Source organism: Grammomys surdaster, unplaced genomic scaffold (assembly GCF_004785775.1).
Source record: "Grammomys surdaster isolate TR1022 unplaced genomic scaffold, NIH_TR_1.0 133, whole genome shotgun sequence".
Classification (NCBI taxonomy): Eukaryota; Metazoa; Chordata; class Mammalia; order Rodentia; family Muridae; genus Grammomys; species Grammomys surdaster.
Genome location: NW_021604591.1, coordinates 6,593,269 through 6,618,850, shown reverse-complemented (window position 1 = coordinate 6,618,850; position 25,582 = coordinate 6,593,269). Strand labels below are relative to the sequence as shown.

General features: G+C 34.9%; 1 protein-coding gene across 2 annotated transcripts in view; it reads left to right on the top strand.

Moving 5' to 3' along the window:
* Lrrtm4 (leucine rich repeat transmembrane neuronal 4) overlaps nucleotides 1–25,582 on the top strand; it is a 733,131-nt gene that overhangs the window by 1,281 nt on the left and 706,268 nt on the right. For both annotated transcript variants that reach the window (XM_028762452.1, XM_028762453.1), the window contains one exon: nucleotides 1,439–2,985. In XM_028762452.1, the coding sequence (XP_028618285.1) occupies nucleotides 1,439–2,985 (1,547 nt within the window). The remainder of the gene's footprint in view (nucleotides 1–1,438; nucleotides 2,986–25,582) is intronic.

The window sequence follows — 25,582 nt, the reverse complement described above, 5'->3', positions numbered from 1 at the left end:
GAAGCTGCATCCTAAACACAGCTTCCAAATTTCCAGTAGTCATTTGCCAGTTTTGTTTTTTTCAAGTGTGACTGGCTTTTTTTTTTCCCTCTCTCTTTCTCCTGTCTGGGAGAGCTGGGTTGTATTTCAATAAGTCTGAAGCTGACAAGAAAACAGAGTGCAAGATCTAGTTAAATTGAAAAATAAATAAATAAATAGATAGATAAATAAATAAAAAGAGAAAAAAAGGAAAAGGACAACGCTGAAACAGAGAGAGAGAGAGAGAGAGAGAGAGAGAGAGAGAGAGAGAGAGAGAGAGAGAGAGAATCTTTAGACTAGGATTTTATCTCTTAGTTAAAAAGACGACTAAAAAGAAATTACAGCCTGCAGTAGTCCCTAGCTCTGTCTGTCCCTCTCTTTCCGGCTAAGATATAATATACCTACTGTTGAAGGTGGAGAGGAGTCCCCTCTCACCCAATGACTTGAAAATGCGGCATAAATGCTAATAGAGTGCAACTTTGCAGGCTTTCTGAAGTTAATGGAGGCAGAGGAGAGATGGAAAGCTGTCAGCGAGAGGCTTCAGTAGGTCAGGACAGTGGAGAGGTTGACAGCAGGCTTCCTTCCTTATCTCTCAAATTTGCAAGGGCAACTATATGGGGATAAAAACAGCAATGTATCTAATAACGTGAATTGTTTCTATTCTGCATATTTTGTATACAAACTTGATCTCTTAGCTGGGGCTGGGGGTGTCTGTGGTATGGGTGATCATGTATCTATCTTAGCTCATGTATTCCTGGACAAGGGGCCAAAGTACAAAATAATATATGTTTCTTAACCAACCGAGAGCCCCTCACACTGTTATGAACCATGTTCTGTGAGCTGTCTGTGTGTATTCCCATGCCAGTTTTCAGGGCTCAGGGATTGCAGCCCTTGTATGCAGTCAGTATGTAATTTAGGCAGAACAAACTTGGATTACTTTGACAGCATCCCGGAAGCTCTTTTGCTAAATCACAGCCTGTTTGCTCAACTAGGAAAAAGGTGCCGGAACCAGGCTTCCTAAGTCATGGTTCTGACCTTAGCAAAAGATGCAGTATATTTCTATTCAGTGCTATGGGTCGATACAGTGACATCCAAATGTTATTGTTATTCAAATGTCAGCATTCAATAAAAAGTAATGTCCTGAGCTTTTCAGGGTTGGGATAGAATAGCACTGTTGAAAGTCATAGAGGTTTTTCACAGTTCTACAGTTCTGTGATGTTATGAAGACTGTGGAGCAAAGAATGAGGTCTAAGCACAAAGCTTGGGGCACTAAAAGTAAGATTTTTAATTGTTAAAATGTGTTCTTAAATGTACTATCTGGTTCTTAAATTAAGACAGGACACCCCTGATCTGGGTGAGCCGGTGGCGCTGTATGGCTTCTGTTTGACAGTGTGCATCTGTGTTCTCTTTGCTATTGTAGGTTTCCGTCTAATCACGCAGCTGAAAGGCATGAGTGTGTTTCTGGTGCTATTTCCCACCCTGCTGCTGGTTATGCTGACGGGGGCTCAGAGAGCTTGCCCAAAGAACTGCAGATGCGATGGCAAGATTGTATACTGTGAGTCTCACGCCTTCGCAGACATCCCTGAGAACATTTCTGGAGGGTCACAAGGTTTATCCTTAAGGTTCAACAGCATTCAGAAACTCAAATCCAATCAGTTTGCCGGCCTTAACCAGCTTATATGGCTTTATCTTGACCATAATTACATTAGCTCAGTGGATGAAGATGCCTTTCAAGGGATCCGCAGACTGAAAGAATTAATTCTAAGCTCCAACAAAATTACCTATCTGCACAATAAAACATTTCACCCAGTCCCCAACCTCCGAAACCTGGATCTCTCCTACAACAAACTTCAGACCTTACAGTCTGAGCAGTTTAAAGGCCTCCGGAAACTCATCATTTTGCACTTGCGATCTAATTCCCTAAAGACCGTGCCCATAAGGGTTTTTCAAGACTGCCGGAACCTTGACTTTCTGGATTTGGGTTACAATCGTCTCAGAAGCTTATCCCGAAACGCATTTGCTGGTCTCCTGAAGTTGAAAGAGCTCCATCTGGAGCATAATCAGTTTTCAAAGATCAACTTTGCTCATTTCCCTCGTCTCTTCAACCTGCGATCCATTTACCTGCAATGGAACAGGATCCGCTCTGTCAGTCAAGGCCTAACATGGACCTGGAGTTCCTTGCACACCTTGGATTTATCAGGGAATGATATCCAAGCAATTGAGCCGGGCACATTTAAATGCCTCCCGAATTTGCAAAAATTGAATTTGGATTCCAACAAGCTCACCAATGTATCCCAGGAGACTGTCAATGCATGGATATCCTTAATATCCATCACCTTGTCTGGAAACATGTGGGAATGTAGTCGGAGCATCTGTCCTCTATTCTACTGGTTGAAGAATTTCAAAGGGAATAAAGAAAGTACCATGATATGTGCGGGGCCTAAGCACATACAAGGTGAGAAGGTTAGCGATGCTGTGGAGACTTACAACATTTGCTCTGATGTCCAGGTTGTCAACACAGAAAGATCACACCTGGCGCCTCAAACTCCCCAGAAGCCCCCGTTCATCCCCAAACCTACCATCTTCAAACCGGATGCCATTCCAGCCACCCTGGAGGCAGCGAGTCCATCCCCGGGCTTTCAAATTCCAGGTACGGATCATGAGTATGAGCATGTGTCCTTTCACAAAATTATCGCAGGGAGCGTGGCTCTGTTCCTCTCGGTGGCCATGATTCTCCTGGTGATCTATGTGTCTTGGAAACGGTACCCAGCCAGCATGAAACAACTCCAACAGCACTCACTTATGAAGAGGAGACGGAAAAAGGCGAGGGAGTCGGAGAGACAAATGAATTCCCCTTTACAGGAATACTACGTGGACTACAAGCCTACGAACTCTGAGACCATGGATATATCGGTTAATGGATCTGGTCCCTGCACATATACCATCTCTGGCTCCAGGGAGTGTGAGGTATGAACCGTGATCCTCCTAAAACCATTTCCACTGCGGGGAAGGAGAGGTAAATGTTTGAGGCTCTAGTGGTGTGTCTAATCACTAGAAAGATTAACGACCCTTTTGCTTTGGGGTTTTGCTCAGTGTGAAAGGTTACTTAATTAAATTGCAACCACCAGGAAACTGACTACTTTTTAAAAAAAAATGGCTGAAACTTGAAAGAAAATCATTCAAGGATGGGATTAAGTTGTAATAAAATACTATGTTAAAACACCTGCTTTTTTTTCAGTTTTTTTTTGTTTTATTTTTGTTGTTGTTATTTTGCTTTGTTTTGTTTTTCTAAAATAGTTTGTATAGAGAGGTTGGACTTAGATACATGAATTCTCACAAACAAAACCACTTTGAAATTTATGTCTGGTTCTTGGTGATTGACTTTTGTAATGGGGTGAAGATGAAAGAGCCAGCTTAATTTAAAATCCAACGACTTAACCAAAATTATAGGAGGTAGTGACTATCTAAACCAAAGAGCATTTGACCCAAGGTTTGACTTATTTTGCTGTTAAGTTGTAGTTTGAATTAAAGCATGCAACCAGGAACTCACAGCCATGTCACATGTGTCGTTATTATACCAGCATAGAGAACATCTAAGGCCTACTGTAGAGTTGCATAGAACTGTCTCATACTTGTAAGGACATTTTCTTTCTACTCTCTTTGCTTTTCTTTTGTTTTGAATACTAGGACATGGATCACTTTCCAAAGGTTTCTTAAGTGCTGGCTATTTGTGTTATATTAACAGGAAACTGAATTTCCATATTTTCCCTGCTCCTCTGGTAACTAACAGAAAGCCAACTTCTAGTGGATGACTTGGCAGTAACATAATGACAGGCATGACAGAGACTGCTTGTCATCTCTATTGTCATCATCAAAAGAAAGGACAGAAACACTTATTAAATTGACACAAAGCTAAGTGATGCAAATATTTATGAATAAAAACTGTAACTTTGGTTGGGGGCTTTTTTATTTGCATAGAATCCACAAAGGGATGTCTGAATTTCACATTGGATTCTTTTCATTTATATGAGAATAAGTTTGGTCCAGTTTCTGAGTATTTCATTTCAAAGGTCACCAGTACATATTACATGAATAGAACAGTGTTCACCCACTTCCATTTTCTGATTGAATTATACTGGATGTATGTTGTTCTTTCATTGGTAAAAATACTATGTAACAGCCAACTGTAAGATTTTGTTGCCAGAATACTTCAGCTAATAACAGGTTGTTCTGGCAATTGACTCTTTTAGTATCTGATATTAGACGGTATTTTCAAAAGTGAGTTTTAGTGAGTGTTTAAAGATGGTGCTCTTTCTAATGCCACTTACAACAGTTAGGAAACATAATTTGTTCTTTGGTAACATATACCAAGTTTTCCACAGACCTAAATACATACGTTAATGGGAGTGCTTTCAGATGCTGCAGTGAATTTGAAATAATCTCAAACTTATTACAGTTTGGACTTTTTGAACTGATCTGTGCTGAGTTTGTTTTCTCTTTCTTGCTCTCTTTTTTTCTCATTTGTGTACTATTGAAAATAAAAGACATAATCCCAAATAATTACCCCCCCCAAAGAAACCTGTATAAGTGATTGCCCTTAAAATTTAAAGAGAATAAAAACTTTCTATGAAAGTCTAACAAGGCTTGATGTTTTTCTTGCAAGCCCACATTGATACAGTAGAGGTGAACACACACAATGCAATTGCATCTTATTATATTCTGGGTCTTTCTTATATTTGTGATTCTCTGAAAGGCTGATACCATGAAAGCTAATGGAAAATCCAGGTCTATTCATTTTTTCTTTGGAATAAAATGGTGATTTGAGATTTACCAAGAATGAAGAAAGACTTTGAAAGAAGGACTAAATAAAAGGTGTCCTAAAATTTTCCAGAGTTCTTAAATTACAGGTATTTTTTTCAGACATCACAGACATTATTGTGATGAGAAATAAAGGTTGATTTATTTCCTAAACATGTAATTGAAAGTACAGAATACCATATATGCAGAACAGAGAACTATGTAGCTATGTGTAGCTATGAAACTGAACTGCCAGAATTTATTATTGAGGCATTAATCAACAAATAGCTTATAAAATGCTGTAACAATGCTCTTGAGACAAATGGCAGCTATTCAGGAGGATCAAACTCTTTTTGTCCTAGAACTTGGAAGATGGTTGACTATATGCACTTCAGAACATTGGCTTCATTGGCCAAGGAATAAAACTTAAGAAGTAAAACTTTTTTAAAAATCTCCTTATTCAGAAACTTAAGTACATTCCCAAATAATAAAGCCATCAATCCTACTTTGCCTAAAATATTCAGATATTGGTATAATAGATTTATAAAATTTAGCAAAAAAAATTTCTGAGAATGAATTAGAAAGGTTCTCAACTTCTTGTCTTTGTCACAAAACATTCCGCTATCGAGAAATTGCCCTTTAAAGAAAGATTCTATCTGAAACAGGGCCAGGAAAAGAGGCATGTATGTTCCCAAATTGATATTCTAAAAGTTGCTATAATCTGTCTTTGCTCACAGCAATGTTTACATAAATCATAACATCAGTAGCATAGACTAAACAACTACAAATATATTTACAGCATAATTTTATGATTAAAAAATAATAAACTCTCTGAAATAAAGCTGTAACTTTTCCATTGGAACATGTTGCAGTGATTGCTAAGTTTCTAAGACAATGCCTTGAAAAAGAAACTATTCAATGGTATTTTCTTTGTACTAATTGACTCATTTAGTTGTCACTAACTAAAGATAGTGGAGATTTCCATTTTGTCTGTTTACTACTAATGTGAAACTGTAATGCCCTCTCACTAGGATGGGAAGTCTCTCATTAGCAGCCATTCAGAGATCGCATCATCTTCAAATTCAGTACATTTCCTTGTGTGTTTTGCAAGGGAACTCATATGCAAATATAAGACTAATAAATTGGGAGATAATATTTTAATAGCATAGGCAGTATTTCTATTATCTATAAGAGTAGAATTTAGTAAATAGTTGTGAGTGACTAATATGATTAATAGAACAAATATGAGAAACATACACATATCGGTCACCACACTAAGTCAATCAGTGTGGTTGACTGAATAGTCATTTAATTTGCCTGTCCTTAGAAGGACTAAGCAGAATGAACTCTGAGCTAATGGATTCACCTAAAACTTGGGAAGATTTTTATAAACACCAGCAATTCTTCATTTTCCAAACAGCTTTTGAAATGTTACACAATTTTTCTCATTAATCGTATCACAGGAATGATGTCTGCATATACATATGCATTTCACCATTAGGTTTTGTAAAGAACAAACTTTTGCATATCTAGTTTTTGCATATCTAGTTTTTCCAATATTTGCATCCTCATCTGACAAAAATAAAGACATTTACAAATTATTCTATGTGAACATAGGAAAAAGAACTAATTTATAGTTTGTCCTTCATGTTTTAAAGCAGTACCATGGAAGCATGAGTCTGTCAAAAGAATCTGCAATATTCTTCATTGAAAGTGTTGGAAATGCAAAGTCTCTAAAGTTTGTTTTAAAACATCTATTTCACAATGCTAACAGTGCTACCACTAAGAAAAATATCAGTATGATAAATCAGCTGTATGTTTTCTACATTTTTGATATTTCAATGATACACTTTAAAATATGTGTGTAGTTTAGACAGTTCTAGTATTTCATGGCTATGTACTGGGATGGTATATGCTGAGGCTATTGCTTTGTATCAAAATAATTGAAGGTACGAGGTCAAGTTCAAACTAATGACTTGAGAAGTAGTATTTTCTTCTTTTGAGACTGTAGAAGTTGGCATTTTGTGGATTACTGAATAGATTTCCTAAGGCTGGAAGTTTTTAATAAATATTGAAAGAAGATTCTTAGGTGAGCTGGGTTCAGGGTCATTGTCTCATTATCCACTTACTAAAATAGTTGTAGAAAATACAACTATATTTTGATGAATTAAACATCACAATGAGCTGTTATCATTGAAGCTATATCTTGTATACTCATATATAACATATTTATTTGTATGTGTGTTTTATATAAGAGTTTGTACATGTATGAATCAGTATATTCATGTGTCTGCTTATAGATATACTCACATTTGCACAAGGCAGTAGTAATGGGAGAGAAGAACAGAAAAATATAGTTTACAACAGAGGTAATGACTATTTTCAATATTAATGAAAATAATGTGTTAGGATTTGTTAGTAATACATTTTCAAGGTAAACATATAATCTAGTTTTTTATAAAAGAAAATTTACTGTAGTCAGATTTGAATCTTTATGATATAATCTGCATTGAAGTATGATGAGGGTTTAGTCATTTCTTTTTACTTTGACCATCATTAATGCTGTATTCAACTAGCATAGTATCTCCCACATCAAAGCAATCTTCAAAACTAGTAAACGTTGTAAAATCTCTGCAGTTGTATACAGGGTTAAGTCGAAAAAGATCAGATATGGAGGAAAAACTGAGCTATTTTTAATCCTTTGTCAATGATAAAAAGAAAAAAAAGCATACTGACTTATTAAAAATTGCCTGGTCAGGTGAGTGGCCATACAATGCCCCCTTTTGGGAGAAAATACATATACCACACATCGGCATGGTGAGCATCCAAAGATGCAGGCATGCGTACCTCTGCTTGTATCTTACATTCTGCCAAGTAGCTACTTATTTTGAAAGCACTTAAAAGTATGAACGTCTCTTTTAAAATATCGATTGTCTGATTTGATCCAATTACAATCTCTTTGTGAATAGTGTTTTCATTAGAATTTGAAATTGGTACTTGTGAAGAGTGACAGCTGCCAACAAGGTCTGACATGACAAATTCAGGAAAGATTTCTTTTTAACTGACTAAAATGGTTCAGTTCTTTTCTGGGCTTTGCTGGAAACAGTATCTGAAGACATGGTTTGAAGCATGGGTGTGCTCTAAGAGTCCAGTCTGAGAAGTCCAAGGACTTAAGAATGTATAGATTTGATTCAACTCAATGACTTATATAATCCCATTAGTTTTCTTCTTGCTGCCTTTTCTATATTGGATAAAGGACATAATCTCTATCTTCAAATTTGCCTTCATAGACAGCAATGTGCTTTAGAGGTTGATCAGCAATATCAGCAATGGTGACTCATCTGACTGCTCATTTCTATAGAGTTATGTGTCAGTAAATCAAGAGGAATGTGGAACCTTGTCTGTTACCAAGCACTGGGAGTTATGCAATATTAGTATGTCTTTGGTTAGAGAAACATGTGAAGTAAGGTTGAATATCTTTTAAAAATTTAACTTCCTTCTACAGTACTAGAAGTAGCATTATTCATCCAGTCAGTTTAATAAAATCTCAATACTCTTAAAAGGGAGAGAAATTATGAGGCTATTTTTCTCATGCTTTCTATAAGCCGTTGAAACATTAAGTCAGGGTTGAGGAAGGCTGAGAAAAATAAAGTATTTCCTACGATACCAAAATCATTGGTTTTCAAATGAGTAACTGCTACATTTCTGCAAAGCCATCTTTAAAATCCTGTTAAATAGTTTAAAATAATGTTTCACTGCCCAGAAATGAAGTCCAAGTAAATTTAACAGTTGAGATATTTTTACCCTTTTGATGAAAGTTATTTGGTTGTATCCTATACATCAGGATGTTTATTTTTTAATATTTTATTACACACACACACACACACACACACACACACATATTTCAATGATAAACAGGTAGGTTCAGTTCAGATAATAATTTTCAAGAATTGCTTCTCTCCTTCCACCATGTGGGATCAAGAAATCAAGCACAGGTTTTCAGACTTGGTGGCAAGTGTTTTTGACCCACTGAGCTATCTCCTTGGCCTTGTTGAAATATTTGTCATCCTACAATTTGGAAGTAAAGTAAGAGCAAAGCTGATAAACTTTTTAAAAATTTGTGGAAATGGGATAAATATAAAATCTTTTCTTTCTTTTCTTTTTCTTTTTTTTTTTAACAAGAGTTTCTCTGTATAGTCCTGGCTGTCCTGAAACTCACTCTGTAGACCAGGCTGGCCTCAAACTCAGAAATCTGCCTGCCTCTGCCAGTGATTAAAGGTGCTGGGATAAAAGGCATGCTCCACCACTGCTGGAAATAAAATCTATCTAGGCCGGGCGGTGGTGGCGCACACCTTTAATCCCAGCACTTGGGAGGCAGAGGCAAGAGAATTTCTGAGTTCGAGGCCAGCCTGGTCTACAGAGTGTGCAGCCAGGGCTACACAGAGAAACCCTGTCTCAAACAAACAAACAAACAAACAAACAAACAAAATTCTATCTAGAAACATATTATCCAACAATGATAAAGATTCACAACTAAAGAAAAACATTGAAAACAAACTCGAAGTAATGAACCTTACACCACATATCTTAGTAATTTTGCTTTGTAGCATTATTTTTATACATGGTAATATTTTAGTGGTATATAAATGATATTCTTCTATATAAGCATCAATATAATTCTGAAATACTCTCTTTTTTGAAATAATTGCTATTATTTTATTAGTTATTAGGACAAACAAGTTACAGTGCTTTAAAAGAAGATTCAAGCCACACACATTTATAATGAGAAGAGGAATGCTGAAACAATACTCTGTTTAATGATCCATATATACTTAAGCCTACATATTGTTTTATAAATATTGCTGAAACAATAGTATATGCGCATATATGTATATATTATAATAATGCAGATATATATATATATACATATATATATATATATATATATATATATATATATATATATATATACCTAGTTCTTTGCTAATTTATGTGATCTGTCTCTACAACCAATACTGCACTAATGTATTAAATGGAATTATAAGTCATAGGAGTACCTCTGTTTGCTGCTTTCCATTCCTGCTCTTAGTCTAAAATTTGAAAAATACCTTACTGCCACCTCTTAAGCAGTGTGTCTTAGACTTTGATTTGATTTTCTTTCTTTCCTCATTTCTCAGATGTCAGGGCAAGTGGCAAAAATGTAATCATTAATCCTGGACACAATTTATAAATTTTTATCTTATTTTCCTTTAAACATTGTTCAATACCTCTAATCCTATGTAGAGAATGGAACTATAGTTTTTTTAATTTTTACATAAACTGAGAATGCTCATTTCTATGTAATAGTCAAATGTCTGGAATCTTCTAGTCTCATTTAATTAAAGGATAGAAAGTGTTCATTCAAACTAGGTTTAATATAAACTAATTTTTTAACAGTTATTTCCTAAGATTCTCAAAGAAATACATATTTCAAAATATAAATATAGTGAATTATACTTTATTTTCATTGAGGGGATTTTGAAGTTTAAAGCTCAAGTGTGTCCACATTACTTATGTCATAGCAACAATTAGCATTATTCAGGGAAAACAACTGCCCGCAACTCATGTGCACCGTCTACCGTCACTTTAAAGGAGTAACGATTTTGCATACTTGCCTGATTTTTAAAATGTGAGTAGCTGACTCAAATTGAAATAAAAATATATTATAATTTTATTTTTTTAAATTTTTTTTATCAGATATTTTCTTTATTTACATTTATCCCCTTTCCCCGCCCCCAGAAACCTCCTATCCCATCCCCCTTCCCCTGCTTCTATGAGGGTGTTCATTCCCCTACACTGGGGCATGGAGCCTTCACAGGACCAAGGGCCTCTCCTCCCACTGATTTTCTAAAAGGCCATCCTCTGCTACATATGCGGCTGGAGCCATGGGTCTCTCTATGTGTACTCCTTGGTTGGTGGTTTAGTCTCTGAGAGCTCTGGGGAGTCTGGTTGATAGTGTTCACTGACCCTTCCCACCTACCCATTCCCACAATCCTTCTCTCCCAACTTCCTCCTCTTCTCCTCTGATCAGGTCACACACCCCCACCCTTATCCTCCCACCCTGACACATCAAATCTAGAAAGATAGTCACTTCCTCTTCCACTGAGGTCAAGCAAGGAGGCCCAGCTAGAGGAGCACCGCCCCTCTTCCTTCTCAAATCACCATTACAGCAACATGTTTGAAGCGTTGAAAAATGTTAAACGTTGATTTCTTGCTTTTCTTACTGATTTAACAAGTGTTTTAAATGTGTATCCATAAAACTCAAATTTTCATTTTATCACACCCTAAATTTAATTGTGATGATGTCACTAATAAGCAGTTTGATCTTTGCAGTTTGACATCAATAATTGACAGTGATTTACAAAAGTCTTAAGCGAAAGGAAATAGAAATCAGTGCTTCCACGTCTTCTACTTTGTGGGCACAAGAGAAGAAAAATTGATATTTCTTTCTGTGTTTATAGATCTGTAAAAGAAAGAGCAGAGAGGTCAGATGTGGACTGTTTTAGGTTGACGGCTACCCACAGCATGGACCAGTATTGCACTGGTCCAGTGGTTAGATCAAAGGGTGAAAAGAGGTCTCAGATTTGAAGCTGACTCCCTTTGCTTTACCAAGATCGGACAAGTAAATATGTAACTGACCTTTCCATGATATAATTTTTCTATCTATTGAACTGGGATAATAACTTTCCAAGTAACTGGCTGGCATGATTAATGAGGCACTGTTTGAAAACTCTCTGCACTCCTTCACTGTAAATATAAATGATTATTAAGTGGAAGCCTTGATGTCTACTGAAAAATGCAAAATCCAATATGGCTGCATGTTTTTTCTTATTATTAGTTATAATGATGCCAATAATGCACACGACTTAGAAACAAGTATTTTGCTTATATTTTTTCTAAACTGGATAATAACCCTGACTTTTCTGGCCTCTGTTTGAGCTGTAATTTAGTTTGGGCACAGTAATATTTAATAATACCTTAAGACTATAAAAAAAATTCTATTGGCTGAGACTTTTATTTGTTTTGCTAAGAAAGCAATATTTATGATTATTGTCACTGTCCTAAAAAATAACTGTGTTTGAAACACAACTTATAAATCCTCAGTCTCATCAACTGTTACCTCTTCATTCTTTATCTTGAAAAGCGAAACTCCTTCTAATTCCCCCAAATATTCATATTCCACAAAATGGGATTTTTCACCGAAATATAGGAGATTGCTTGTGGTTCAAAACCTTACTAATTTCAAGAAGATATGATAATTCTGTAGTTCATGTCTAAGTAATCTCAGCATGCCTATAGTTGATTTGACTTATAATGCCTTCTCTGACACATACATGTAATGATTTAGTGGAATGTCCATATCATACATGTGGAAAGAGATATCAACTACTGGGAACTGTTTCCTAAAGAAAATGTGCATCCAGATAACTGTCAGTCATGTGATTACAAACTAGGGTGGCTTTCTTTTTAATAAGGGAACATAGTACTATAGGGTTATCCTTACAAAAGCAGTCCTTTGGTGGCTGAAACACTGATAACGTGGAGCATGGCTAAGTATCTATGTGGCTATCCACACTATATCCAGCTCTATAAATCATCCATATATATGTCACATTTCATGCTTTATGTGAATATTTATGTCTATTGACTATAATCCAAGTCCTTACTTTTACTAAAATATTTATATTACATCATTATTATTTTCTCCTTATCCATATGTTATATTGTAAAGTAAAATAACAATCTTTGATTTTCACAAGGACTACTCAACAGTGAATGTTATGAAACAAAAGCAACACTGGTTAGTGTCCTTAAACACACACATACTTACCCAGGTATACAGAAACACAGAACTAATAAAGAAAATTACTTTATGTGCTGAGGAAGCTCAATTGGTAGAGTGCTCATCTAGTGTGCACAGAGCCTTGGGTTCAGTCATCCTAAGAAACATACGAGGCAGGTTTGATGGAATACTCCAGAGCTGGAGGGAGGGAGGCAGGGGTTTAGTGTCTTCTGTTGCTATTTGTGAATTTGAGCCTGAGAACATGAGATACTTGTTAGGAAGGAAGGAAGGAAGGAAGGAAGGAAGGAAGGAAGGAAGGAAGGAAGGAAGGAAGGAAGGAAGGAAGGAAGGAAGGAGGGAGGGAGGGAGGGAGGGAGGGAAAGAAGGGGGAAAGGGGGAAGAGGAAGAAGAAGGATGGAAAATCTACTGGTAAACAGACATGAGCTCCTGAATCCTTATTCTGGAGATCACTATGATCCTGGATATCCAGGAATTACCATCATTTCTGAGATCATATCCAAGAGTATCCAATCGTTTGATACCTTACCATTTCTCAACAGAGTAACCTAAGTAAGTTGTGGTGGATCCCTTTGGGAAATTCTGGGGAATAAACACAGTTAAATAATAGGAATTTGGGGGAAGGTAGCAGAGTTCTTCACATGGCTCTGAGTTTTAGGTGGGTCTGTAAACTGTTTCAAATCCGGGAATTGATTGTATAAATTCAATTCTCTCTAAGTAGTTTCAATTATACTTTCACTCCTCTATTTACACAAACTATTTAGAAGTCTGCCTACACTGTTCTTTTGAGGTACTCTATGACCCTTTAGGAGATCCCTTTTAGTCAGGCTCTCTGAGTGTTTTGATATCCGAACATTGAGGTAACTCTGTGACCGTGTGTAAATTGATGGGATGATGGCCTTAGGCTTGTGCCTCCCATGATCCTTTGCTCCTATTGTACTCACAGGTCACAGCTGGTTCCTATTGCAAATTCTTATTTTAATTTTTTTTTACTTATTAACTTTACATTAGGATCACTGCTCCCTCCCTGTCAACCCCTTCTGCAATCCTTCCCCCTTCTTCCTCCACTTCTCCTCTGAGCATGTGGGTTCCCCCTGGGCATTCCTCCACCCTGGTACTTAAGGCTACAAGGATAGGCGCTTTCTCTTCCACTGAGGCCAAACAAACTAGCCCAGCCAGAATATATCCCACATATAGGCAACAGCTTTTGTGATAGCCCCATTCTAAACACACATGAAGACCAAGCTATACTTCTCCTGTATATGTGTGGAGAGGCTGAGGTCTAGTCCATGTATGTTCTTTGGTTGTTGGTTCCCGTTTAGTTGACTCTGTGTATGTGTCTTTTTGTAGGGTTCATATCCCTTTCGGGGCCCGCAGTCTTTCCTCCTATTCTTCCATATGAGTTCCCCTTCTGTAAATCCTCATCCACAGAGAACAGCTACATAGGATTATTTAGCCCAACCTTATCTCCCTAGTCTCATTCTTTCCTGTCTATCCTGAAGCATAGACTTTGCTACTAAGCATTTGAATTTATTTTTCTTTTAAACTTATTGTAAAAATTGAAGCATACTCAGATCCCAAATTTGAAACTTGAAAGGCAATGGGATATAAAATTTACACATTTTGCCAGTCAAAATCCCCTTGACAGCCTGTCCAAAAATGGTACCTTTTTCTCAAATGATAATAGTGTGATAATCAATTTAAGTCAATATTCCATTATGTTTCCCTTCATCTTGAGCTTAACATGTTCCTGAGGAATTTTTGTATTGTCAGTCACTGGATAAAAAATAGGCTAGGATTATTAGAATAGAAAGAAAATATCTATTTATATTGTCATTGGAACTTTCTCTGAAATTCTATTGAAACACAATATATAATCATATAAGCAAATATTCCCATTTTATCACATGATGTTGTCAGAGTGATTATATACATATTATATATATAAAAATATATATAATCATATATATATATAAATATATATATATACATATATATACAATCTAATCAATCAGTGGGTTTATATGTGTACCACTATGTCTGATGTCTGATAGAAGTATATAAGAATCTAAAAAATGTACTTCTGTAGAATAACAATTTTTCTTTTTTCTATCATACCTTTTATAAATGTGATTTTAGAACTATTTTGAAGTGGTTAAAGATAAAATTGCTAATAAATTAAGGAAAGCTATTAAAATTTTAATACAGAGAGAAAACCATTGGGGAATTCAGATGTTTACTTCTAAAATATTGTCTAACATATTATACCACAGTGTATGAGTTTAGATGCGGGTCAAAAACAATACAAACCTAATACTGAAATTTAAGTGGTTAAAGAACCAAAATGGACACTTAAAAATCCTCATTTTCTTCTAGCCAAATATTTAGATATTAGGTTAGAACAAAGAAGTAATTTCAGGCAGGAATATAAATCTGAATCTAGAACATAGAAGTAGACTTCAGACATGAAAATGTCTTTGGGCTAGGACAGGGAAGTAGGCTCAGATATTTTGGCATCTTGATAAGCCCTTAGAAACAGTGATCATGGATGTGATCACAGGACTCTTTTTATTGCTTGTTCTTTGACTATTTGTGTTTATTGTCTTGTTTGTTCCTTGACTATTTACATCTATTCTATTGATAGTTCCTCAACCTAGAACTGACCTGAATACTTGCATGTAATTAAAATGACATAAAAGGAGGTTGGGAAAAAATAAAAAATAAAAATAAAAAATGAATAATACAAAAAAAAGAAAAGGAAAAGTCCTCATTTTAGGATAAAAAGGAATATTTATTAACTATGTTCTATTTTATAATTTCCTTAAACAATTCTTTTTGTTAAACAATTATGTAGTTCCAAAATTTATCAATAGCTCTGTTTTATAATTAAAACATTATTGTACAGAATCTGCAAATTAAACATAAGGAAGATGGGACTACTTGCACATGCCTTTAAGCCAAGAACCTGATTGGAGTGGGGCAGAAGCAGAAATATCTCAGTGAATTCACTGTCCAGAAAAAAAAAAATAATATAAGGAAGATGGGCCTAGTAGCGTATGCCTTTAAACCAAGTACTTGGTCAGGATGGGATAGAAACAGAAATTTCTCTGTGAATTAATTCATCATCATCGTCATCATTATGATATAATAATCCAAGACAGATTTACCACTAGAAAATCTATTAACTTTATATCATCCTGTATGATTTGTGTCCTCATTACCTGCATTCCATCTTTCCATTTCACATAATAACCATGCTCCTTGTTCTTGTTTCTGCATGTTGCACTATACCACATGTACATGTTTATACATATGATTATTTCATACTGGTCACAGCTACATTATCAATAAGCTTCTCATGTATGTGGATTCGTAGAAGAACAGCATGACCCCAAAGAAAAAATGTAATACAATTTACCTCATTTATTCAAGCTACTTAAAAATACACATGGCCTTTTATGTGATCACATGACTCAGAAAAATTTCAACATTTCTACATGCACACAAACTTTAATAATTGTTTTTTTTTTCAGTAGTCTGAGAGCATTGCCTTGCTCACTGCTTAACGTATTGGGTTTTGTTTTTGCTTTATTTGTTGATAGAGGATCTGACCACTGATTCTTCCTTTTCTGCTCCCAAATACTCGAATTTATTTATTTATTTATTTATTTATTTATTTATTTATTTATTTATTTATGCAGCATTGCATCTGTACAGCTATCAAGTCTAACCCTGACAGCACGTTCTAGGGGTTTTTGTTTTTTCTTTTGTTTTGGTAGCAGTTCCTGTCATGGATGTAACAGGGACTTGTTAGGTTTTGATCAATTTGGCTACACGTTCCGCTTTATGTTTCTACATCTAATCCCTTGAAAACCTCCATTTACTGATATATAGCCTACTTTTTTCTAAGCCCATTTACTGCCATATAGTCTACATTTATTCCACAAAAAATATTTTATCTACTTCGGTATGTAATAATAATGAATGACACGCTATTTTTCAGTAATGGACAAAACATATTTTTTAGCCAAATTCTTGTTATGACAATTATAGAAACATTTTAAAACACAAATTTATAAATATGGATACCAAATGCAAGGGACAATTTTAGCATTTTAGTTTTCCACTTTCCAGGCAAGTTTTAGGTATATATTTTATAAATTATACATATTATTTCTCACGCAAATAATTTGAATTTCTACAGTAAAATTATTTTTCTTACAACTCTTTTTCAGATTAACATTCATTGAGATTTATTTGAAGTTTTCTTTTCTCCTTTTATTCGTGTGTTTTCATGTGTGTGTGTGTTTGTCTGTATCTGTGTCTGTGTTCTACAACACCTGTGTGGAGGTCAAAGGAAAAGGACAACTTGTGAAAATAGGTTCTCTTGTTCTACCCTGTGGCTCCCTGGGATTGAACCCAGGTTGCCAGACTTGACAATCAACATTACTACCTATTCACCGAGCCATCCTGTCAGTCTCCATTTCTGTTTTAATATAAGGCTTCATAGGACTTTCTCAATCAATGAATGACCTGTATTTAGTCATTTGTTATTTTGTCTTTGAAATGTTAAAATAGTAAGAAATTAATTTTCTTTGAAATGTGCAAACTATCCACACAAATATATCATTATAGGGCCCTTTTTAAATTTGTTGAGAAAATGTTACATTTTAAAAATTATCAGTTTGAATTTTTTGTTCTTCTTTGAATCAGAATTTTGAATTATAGTTTCCTAGAAAATATTCATGCCTTTGAAAATGCAGAGTGTACAACAATCTGTTTTCATTATAATTGCTCTTTCTTAGACTTCTGTAATTATATATTTGTCATGTGCTCTCTAAGGGCTACTGTGTTACAAAATATAAAAGAATCTTATTAACTCCTTTAATCTTTACATTTATAATTTGTAATAAAACTGTTGGACCATTAGATATATTTCAGTCTTTAAGGTGATATGTTCCTTCAGTCATGGTTTTGTGTAGCTTTATGAATTGATTCTTGACATAATTGCTAATGCTTTTCACATTTATAGATTTATAAAATAAACTTGAGGGCATTTATATTCTACTTAAAATGAATTATTTATATGTCCTACTTCTCTATCTTTAATGGTACCAGAGTCTGCAGAAATGCTTCTGCCTTTTTGATCTGGCATTCAAATTAGTATTTTATTATTTTTATTAGTTATTATTCCATTTCATATAAAGTCAAATGGTTTCATCTATATTGGGGCTAGCAATCTAATTCTACTTGCACAATGTAGTAAATGATTAGAGTTATGAACACTGTGAATTCAGTGGTTACATCACCAACGTAGCATGTAAAAAAAATAGACACTTTGCAAAGAACATAGACATCTGTTGACCAAGAGAGATAATTTATAGACTAGATGTGACTCATGATCTATCATTTGCAAACACAAAGATGCATGATTCCTACAGATTTTAAAACATACTTGAGTCTTATTGCTAAAATTTAACAGCAAATTTTCTTGCTCTAAACTAAAACCTTCTTCTATTTCTTTCTTATCCCATCTCACCCTTTGTTAGAGAACTATCCAAAAAGGTTCTACCTCAGTTTGCTTTTCCCCTCAACCACTCAAATCTTCAGGCCAAGACAATCTGTGAACATAGACTGTCAATCATCAAAGCCCTTCTTGTTAAGTTTACCACTGGCTTTATTGTCACTACTTTGATAACTTTCAACTCTGTGCCTTACTTTAATATTTCAGCATTATTAAACTCTATGCCTTCCCTTCCTCCTTCCAATGCTCTCTTCTTTGGACTTTTCAATATAAGACTGTTTCTCCCTACATCATTTTGTAAGCTCAAATATTTTCTACCTGATTAAAATTGTATGCTTTCCTCAAGGAATAATCATCAATCTTTCTCATATGCTATTAAATCACTCCCAGCTCTGTCCCCCTTCATTTTTTACATATCGGAACAATTTTAATTTATTTACTGAATATAAACAAGGTGTTTCTGTTATTTCCTACATAATATATTCACATGTGCCAGTTTTTAACTTGTTATATGAATTCTAAAATCTTAATTAACTGAGGTTAATTTTTCTTAATCTCTAGTTAGCTGTTTATTTTTTCAAATGTCATTCTTTCCAAATTTAAGTTTTGAATGAAGATATTTATCACAGGAAGTTAGATTCACAAAGACCACACTTGAAACTGTCAAAATCCTTATTGATTTCCACCCTCTAATAATCTCTCAAATTCAGCGTGCATCTCTTCCATCGCCATTATCATGTTCTTTCTCTCCTTTGTCTCAGGTCAACCGTTCTATTGCATTTTCTTCCTAAACTCCACACAATGAACCTTGAAAAGAGACAGGTGGCATTAGATTTCTTCTAGTATATGTGAAGTACTTTACTCGGATCCCACTCTCATAGAACGAGAGCTAAAACTCTCACATAACCCACAGAATACTGAACTCTCATTCCTTTGCCCCATTCTTTCAAGATTTCCCCCAAGAAGTCCTCTTCTGGGGTTCCTTCATTGTCTCCTCATGTTTGTTTTCTTCTTCTTTCAACAGCTTCTATAAACTGAGTCGTAGGATCCCATTCAACTACCCCTAATTAGCTTTCATTCTCCTTAAAATCCTCATATGGTCTAGATAATGCATAATCAGGATGAGACAATGACTTCTTGAACATCTGCCATTCCTACCTGAGTGAATTCACCCATTCAAAAACAACACTGTATCTCTAAAGCCAGTAAATTATACCTTGTCATTATCCAGTAGGTTCTTAAAATTCTAACTCAGAAAGGGAAATGACCATACCTTCAAATTTTGCTTCTTACTGCATTTTTGAATACAGATTCTCTTTGAGCAAAATTTTACATTATTTCTCTTGAAAGATTATGGTATTTAGTTCACTAAGGGTTAAATGTTTACCCTAGATTTCATTGACTTTTGTTGTGGCTCTTTTAACACACACACACACACATACACACATACACACACACACTCACACACACACACCTTTACAAATTTTGTATTACTATTTTTATAACATGACATAACATGACATTGAGCATTTACATAAAGTAAATGTTAGTGTATAATACTATTAATACTATTTTATTGTACAATCAAAATTACTTTTGTTCATTATTTGGAATAAACAAATTTAGGGATAATCTTTAAACTTGTCTCTATCTTAATATATTTAATGATTTACAATGTATAGTAGGTTACATTTCATCTCATTTCATAATTTCAAGTTCTTATTTGAAGGTAATCCGTTTTAGTGATAAGCAAGTGTATCTCGTTCTCTTTTCATATTTACCACTATGATCACCAATAATACACACAATTTCTTCTATTTGTATGAGTTCTATATCTTCTAATTACTGTATTACATATTCCTTTTCATTGCTTGTTCATAGTTTTACTGAATCATAGACTGTACAATGTTCCATTAATCTCTTAGCCTTTATAAGTACCTGAATTGTTTATCTCAGAAAATAACATTTGTGTTTTATTATAATAAATGCCATTTTGATTGTATAATCACAAATTTATTTTGTTAAATATTATCCTAAAATCAATTTTACCAGATTGTTTTATATAGAAGTTCTCTCTAGAAAATATTAAATAAATATTCATATTACTTTTATTTAGAAGGTTCATGATGGGATTCTTAAAATAATTATTTTGCCCTGTAATCATTAACTGAAGTCAGATTGCATTGTCAAACACTTCCTGTAGTTCTCCAAACTCCTTTTCCACATAGTTATGATTCTGATGTTTTATTGCCAGCATTTTAAGTATGAACATATATGCACATGTTAACATATTTATATATACTAAAATTTTATGCATATATTTAAATGCTATGTTTATGGGTTATATATATTTATATGTATATAGCTATATATGCAACTATTTATAGGAAAGCAATTACTTTTCTATTAAACTTTTTACTGTGCTGAGATTTTTCCCTGATGATAGTCAATACAGTGGATAAAATTAGATTCATTTTTCTTATTTGAAAATTTTAGCTATTTTAATGTAATCTCTGCACTGAATTATAAAATGACAAACTATAACACACATTGGTGTGAGATTTAGTTCCACCATGATATTTATCAAGTCCTCTATGGATACAATCTAGAAAAACTGTGCTAGAAATAAATCATTGTGTATATTCCATTGTGTAATAACCTGGATAATTTCTCTGAATATGTGAATAGGTAGTTTTTCTTTACAAATAATATTGTACTAGTTTTACTGATTTCAATCTCACTTATCTATATGCATTAAGATTTAGTTTTGTATGCTTCATCCTTTCTCCTAACAGTAAATAAATGTTTCTAATGTATGAAAATGGTTTTCTAGCTGTAAGGGAGGATTTAAAATTATTTAGATATATGAACTGTAAAAGTATGAACTCAATAGTAATTCACCTTTGATAGTATTTGTTAAAGTTTCCTTTTTTAATAACAATGGAGAGTGAAATACTACATTTGAAATTCTATAAACTTTCATTTATGTGAATTATTCATGAATAAAATATGCATTAAATCTATAATGTCATATACAGGGAAAATTAGCGATATATTGGTAAATATTCTAATTTTTAATCTTTAATACAATCTGACATTTTTATTTTTAATATTATCTGTTTTTTTCTTTTTTTAATTTTTATTGGATGTTTTATTTACATTTCCTATGTTGTCCCCTTACCCCATCCCCCACCCACCCAGGAACCCCCAATCCCCTCACCCCTCCTCCTTCTTCTCTGTGGATGTAACCTCTATCTACCCCCCACTCCCACTTCCCCACCCTCAAAATTTCCACCCCCTGGGGCATCCAGCCTTCATGCAGTCAAGGTTCTCTTCTTCCACCTATGCCCAGCAGGGCCCTCCACTCTTACATATTCAACTGAAGTGCTGGATCCCTCCCTAAGTGCTCCCAGGCTGGTGGTTTAGACCCTGGGAGCTGTGGTTGGTTGGTATTGTTGCTCTCCTCATGGTGCCACAAATTCTTTCAGCTCTCCTTCAGTCTTCACTCTAACTCCTCTATTGAGAACCTCATGATCAGTTCAATGGCTAGTTGTGAGCATCTGCCTCTGAATATGTCAGACTCTTGAAGACCTCTGAGAAGACATCCATATCAGGCTCTTATCAGCATGCACTTCCTGACTTCCACATCAGCATCTACCTTTGGTGATTGCACATGGGATAGATACTCAGGTGGAGTGGTCTTGAGACGTCCCCTCCTTCAGTTTCTGTCCCTCACTTTGTCTCCATATTTCCTCCCTTGAGTATTTTGTTGCTCCTTCTAAGAAGGACCGAATCACCCCCACTTGGTCTTCCTTCTTTATGGGCTTCATGTGGCCTGTGAGTATTTTTTTGTTTTATTATCTGCTTTTTGTATGTTTGTACAGTTATACTTTATGATATTCTCATTACAGCCATAAAAACAATACACCAAATATTAATTCTAATTGTTCTACAAATTATTTTATTTGGCTTAATGAATAATGAACTTCTTGCTTTGTTTATTTCCTGACTAGATTCACATCGAGTTTTTAAAATTTCATTGAGCAAAGTGTTGAAATCATGTTGATTAATTCCAAGCCCTGAGATTCTCATCAGCATCCCTTCAAAACCCCATGGTAGTTCTGAGGTGGAAAAACATTATGTGAATAATTTAGGGTGAGAACATAGAACACTCACAATGATGAAAATACTTAAACCTAACAGCGAGCCTCTTCTGTAGAAAGAGGAAGCAATTAGATCTGATGATAATTCCCAATTGAAGGTGTTCTTAAGTGTTTCGAACCGGGGAAGAGAAATATCATTTTCTTCCCTATTTTCCTGCATTAGGCTTCTTGTTATTTTCATATATGAGGTGATATGAAAAGAAACATTAAAATATCTTGTGAATTTAACATACATCATTAGGGAGTACTCTTTTTAAATTTGACTACAGCTTGTCATCTAATGTAGGTAAACACCCATGTTTTGGCATGCAAGAAATTAAGTATCATAAATGATGCATACAGCAGTAATTGCCTATAATTTAGAATTGTTATATTATCTCTGGAAACCTGGAGCTTGCAGAGTGTTTAGAAAACATTATTTTTCTTTCCATTGCACTGGACAAGGATAATAGCTTTTACCACAGAGCTTCAGTTGTCGTTTGGTAGTGTTAACTGATTTAGGATTAAAGTGGAGAATGCAGCTTTAGTCGCTCACATGCTGCCCACTCTAGTTTACCACCAGAGTGCTGTGATAAAAAAATAGTGACAGAACTAGGCAGTTGCTGAAGGTTCTTTTAAATTCTTTGTTCCTATGTCACTTTTAACTGTGCATTCCAGAGATAAAAGTAGCATCTGGCATAGCTGGGCAGGCTCAGGTAAGTGTATAGAAAACCAGGACCACAAACATGTTCTTTTAAGAATGTAAGGAAGATGTCAGCCTTCTTTCCACATACTCTAAAATAGTACATCTAGTAAAGGGTTTGTTAGCCTCAACATTTCCGACAGCTCAGTCTAGATAACTGACTAGGTATTTTATAAGACACCTCCCTAGCCTCCCTCCACCGTTCCTCCACCAATCCCTACACTTGGATAATGGTGATTATCAGTGCTTTCACCTCTTGCAGGATGTCTCTCATGAACACCCTCAAATGAGGACCTTTGTAATACCTAGACTTTGTTTTGGCAGAAGCTAGAAGACTGAGTGTAGTTAAAGAAGGATCACTACCCAGCCGTGATCCCTGAGTTAGAAAATATATCTAAGGATGGAGGTATAAACCATAGACAGATTGGCAGCTACTTAATCTTTTCATCTTTTATTGGATTTTTTATTTATTTACATTTCAAATGTTATCCCTCTTCCCAGTTTCCCCTCCACAATACCCCCATCCCCTCCTGCCTCCCTCTGCCTCTTTGAGGGTGCTCCCCCACCCACCCATCCACTCCTGTGTCAGTGTCCTTGTGTTTCCCTACCCTGCTTGGGTCATCAAGCTTCCACGAGTAGATTCAGATTCACTTAAAAATGGCGATTTGTGTGTGTAGGTATTTTTGTTTGTTTGTTTGTTTGTTTGTCCATTTACTCTAATTTTTTAAGCTTTTTATTGATCCTTTGTGAGCTTCACATCATGAAACTCAGCCCCCACTCCCTCCCCGCATCTCCCTGTCCCCTCATATCCACCCTCAGCTTTTGTAAATTCTGCTTCCTCCATACCAAAACAACAACAGCAAAGAACAAAAACCCATACTTTACGTGCAAGCATTTTTTTTAAGGTGGCATCAAGATTTTAATTAAAGTCCCTGGAGAAATTACTTTACAGTTGAGAACACTTGTTGATGCAGAGGAGGACCTTGATTTGGTTCCCAGAACTCATATAGAGTGACTCACAACCTCTTCTGCTGTCAACTTTAGGGGATGTTGTCCTTCTGGTCTTCATGAGCACTGCACTCATGAAAAAACCCACACACGTATACATAATTAAAAACAAAAATATTTTAGGAGAGAATTTGAGTGTATAATTAATATCACCCAATAGTAAGACAATTTTTTTGAATTTAAAACAATGTTATTTATATTGTAGAGAGAAATGAAAATAAAATAGTTTGCTAATGCAGTAATGGTATTGTGGGCTCAGAGAACACTCAGTAAGGTATGATGTTAGATAACTACATGATAAAAACAGCACAACTTCCTGTGGGATTTGTAATCATTGAGTTTGTGAAATTAAGGAACCCTAACTATCCCTTAGCATTTGTAATGCTCAGATGTCTGTGAGTTTTGGTCTCTGCTTTTGCTCATTTGCCTAATATAGCATAGAAAGGTGCAGAAACCTATGAACACTCTTACATTCAGTTCTGTTAGATGTTTTGCAATGGAAAGCAGGTACTGAGCCATAAAGCAGTAAATAGTTTCAAACACGTGAGAAGAGAATTGCAGAAGGAAACTCTCCTCCAGGGAAAAAATGTGGTATCTAGCACAGACACTTCCATAATTTTCTTCACTCTCTAAGAAGACAGTTTTTCAGAGGATATGCTCTATTGGAGGAAGCAATTTTCACGGATGGTAGAATTTTCCCCTATTATATGAGGAAGATACGGTTAAAGTCCTGATGAAAGATTTCTTCCAATTGAATTTGAAGCTCACAGGTAATGAAAACTGAACAAATTTGAACAAATACCATAGAGTGACATGGAGAGGCCGAAATTAAAAAGAAAAATCACATTTTTCTTCTTTCTGTAGAAATTCCTTGAAATCTAAAGGACCAGAGATGAAGCAATTGCCTTCCCACACTTAGCTGTAGAATCATGGGCAGACTGTGTAGCCTATGCCAACTTTATCTATTAAAAATAGTATCCTATTTCTAAAATAATGATTCTCTTTGTACTCCACAGGGTGGTACCATGATTCCAGGTGGCACAAAACATTATACAATCTCTGTATAGTGAATGTCCTTTGCAGATAGTAGTTATTTCTGTTGCATTATTCTGCTTGCAACGTCTCTTCTCGTAAACATCATCTCTTCTTGATGATGTTTGTTACTGTTATTCATCAATTTAAGCCTAGATCAAGATTCTAAGATTATTTAATATGTAACTAAGATTATATATACAAACATTGTATATATACATATCCACCAAACTACATGTCAAATATTCATGTATATATGTATACATGCCTATGTGTGCTATATATTCATATACACATACATGGGTATGTGATATATTATAATATCATATATAATGTTATATAATATGAATGATAAGGCATATATGCATGTACAGGATACTAATATTTATATACACTATGTAAAAATTATATATATATATATATATATATATATATATATATATTACATGTACACACATATTGGGACATATGTAGTTGTAGTTATAAATGTAGAATAAGTCTTAAGATGGTTGTCCTGT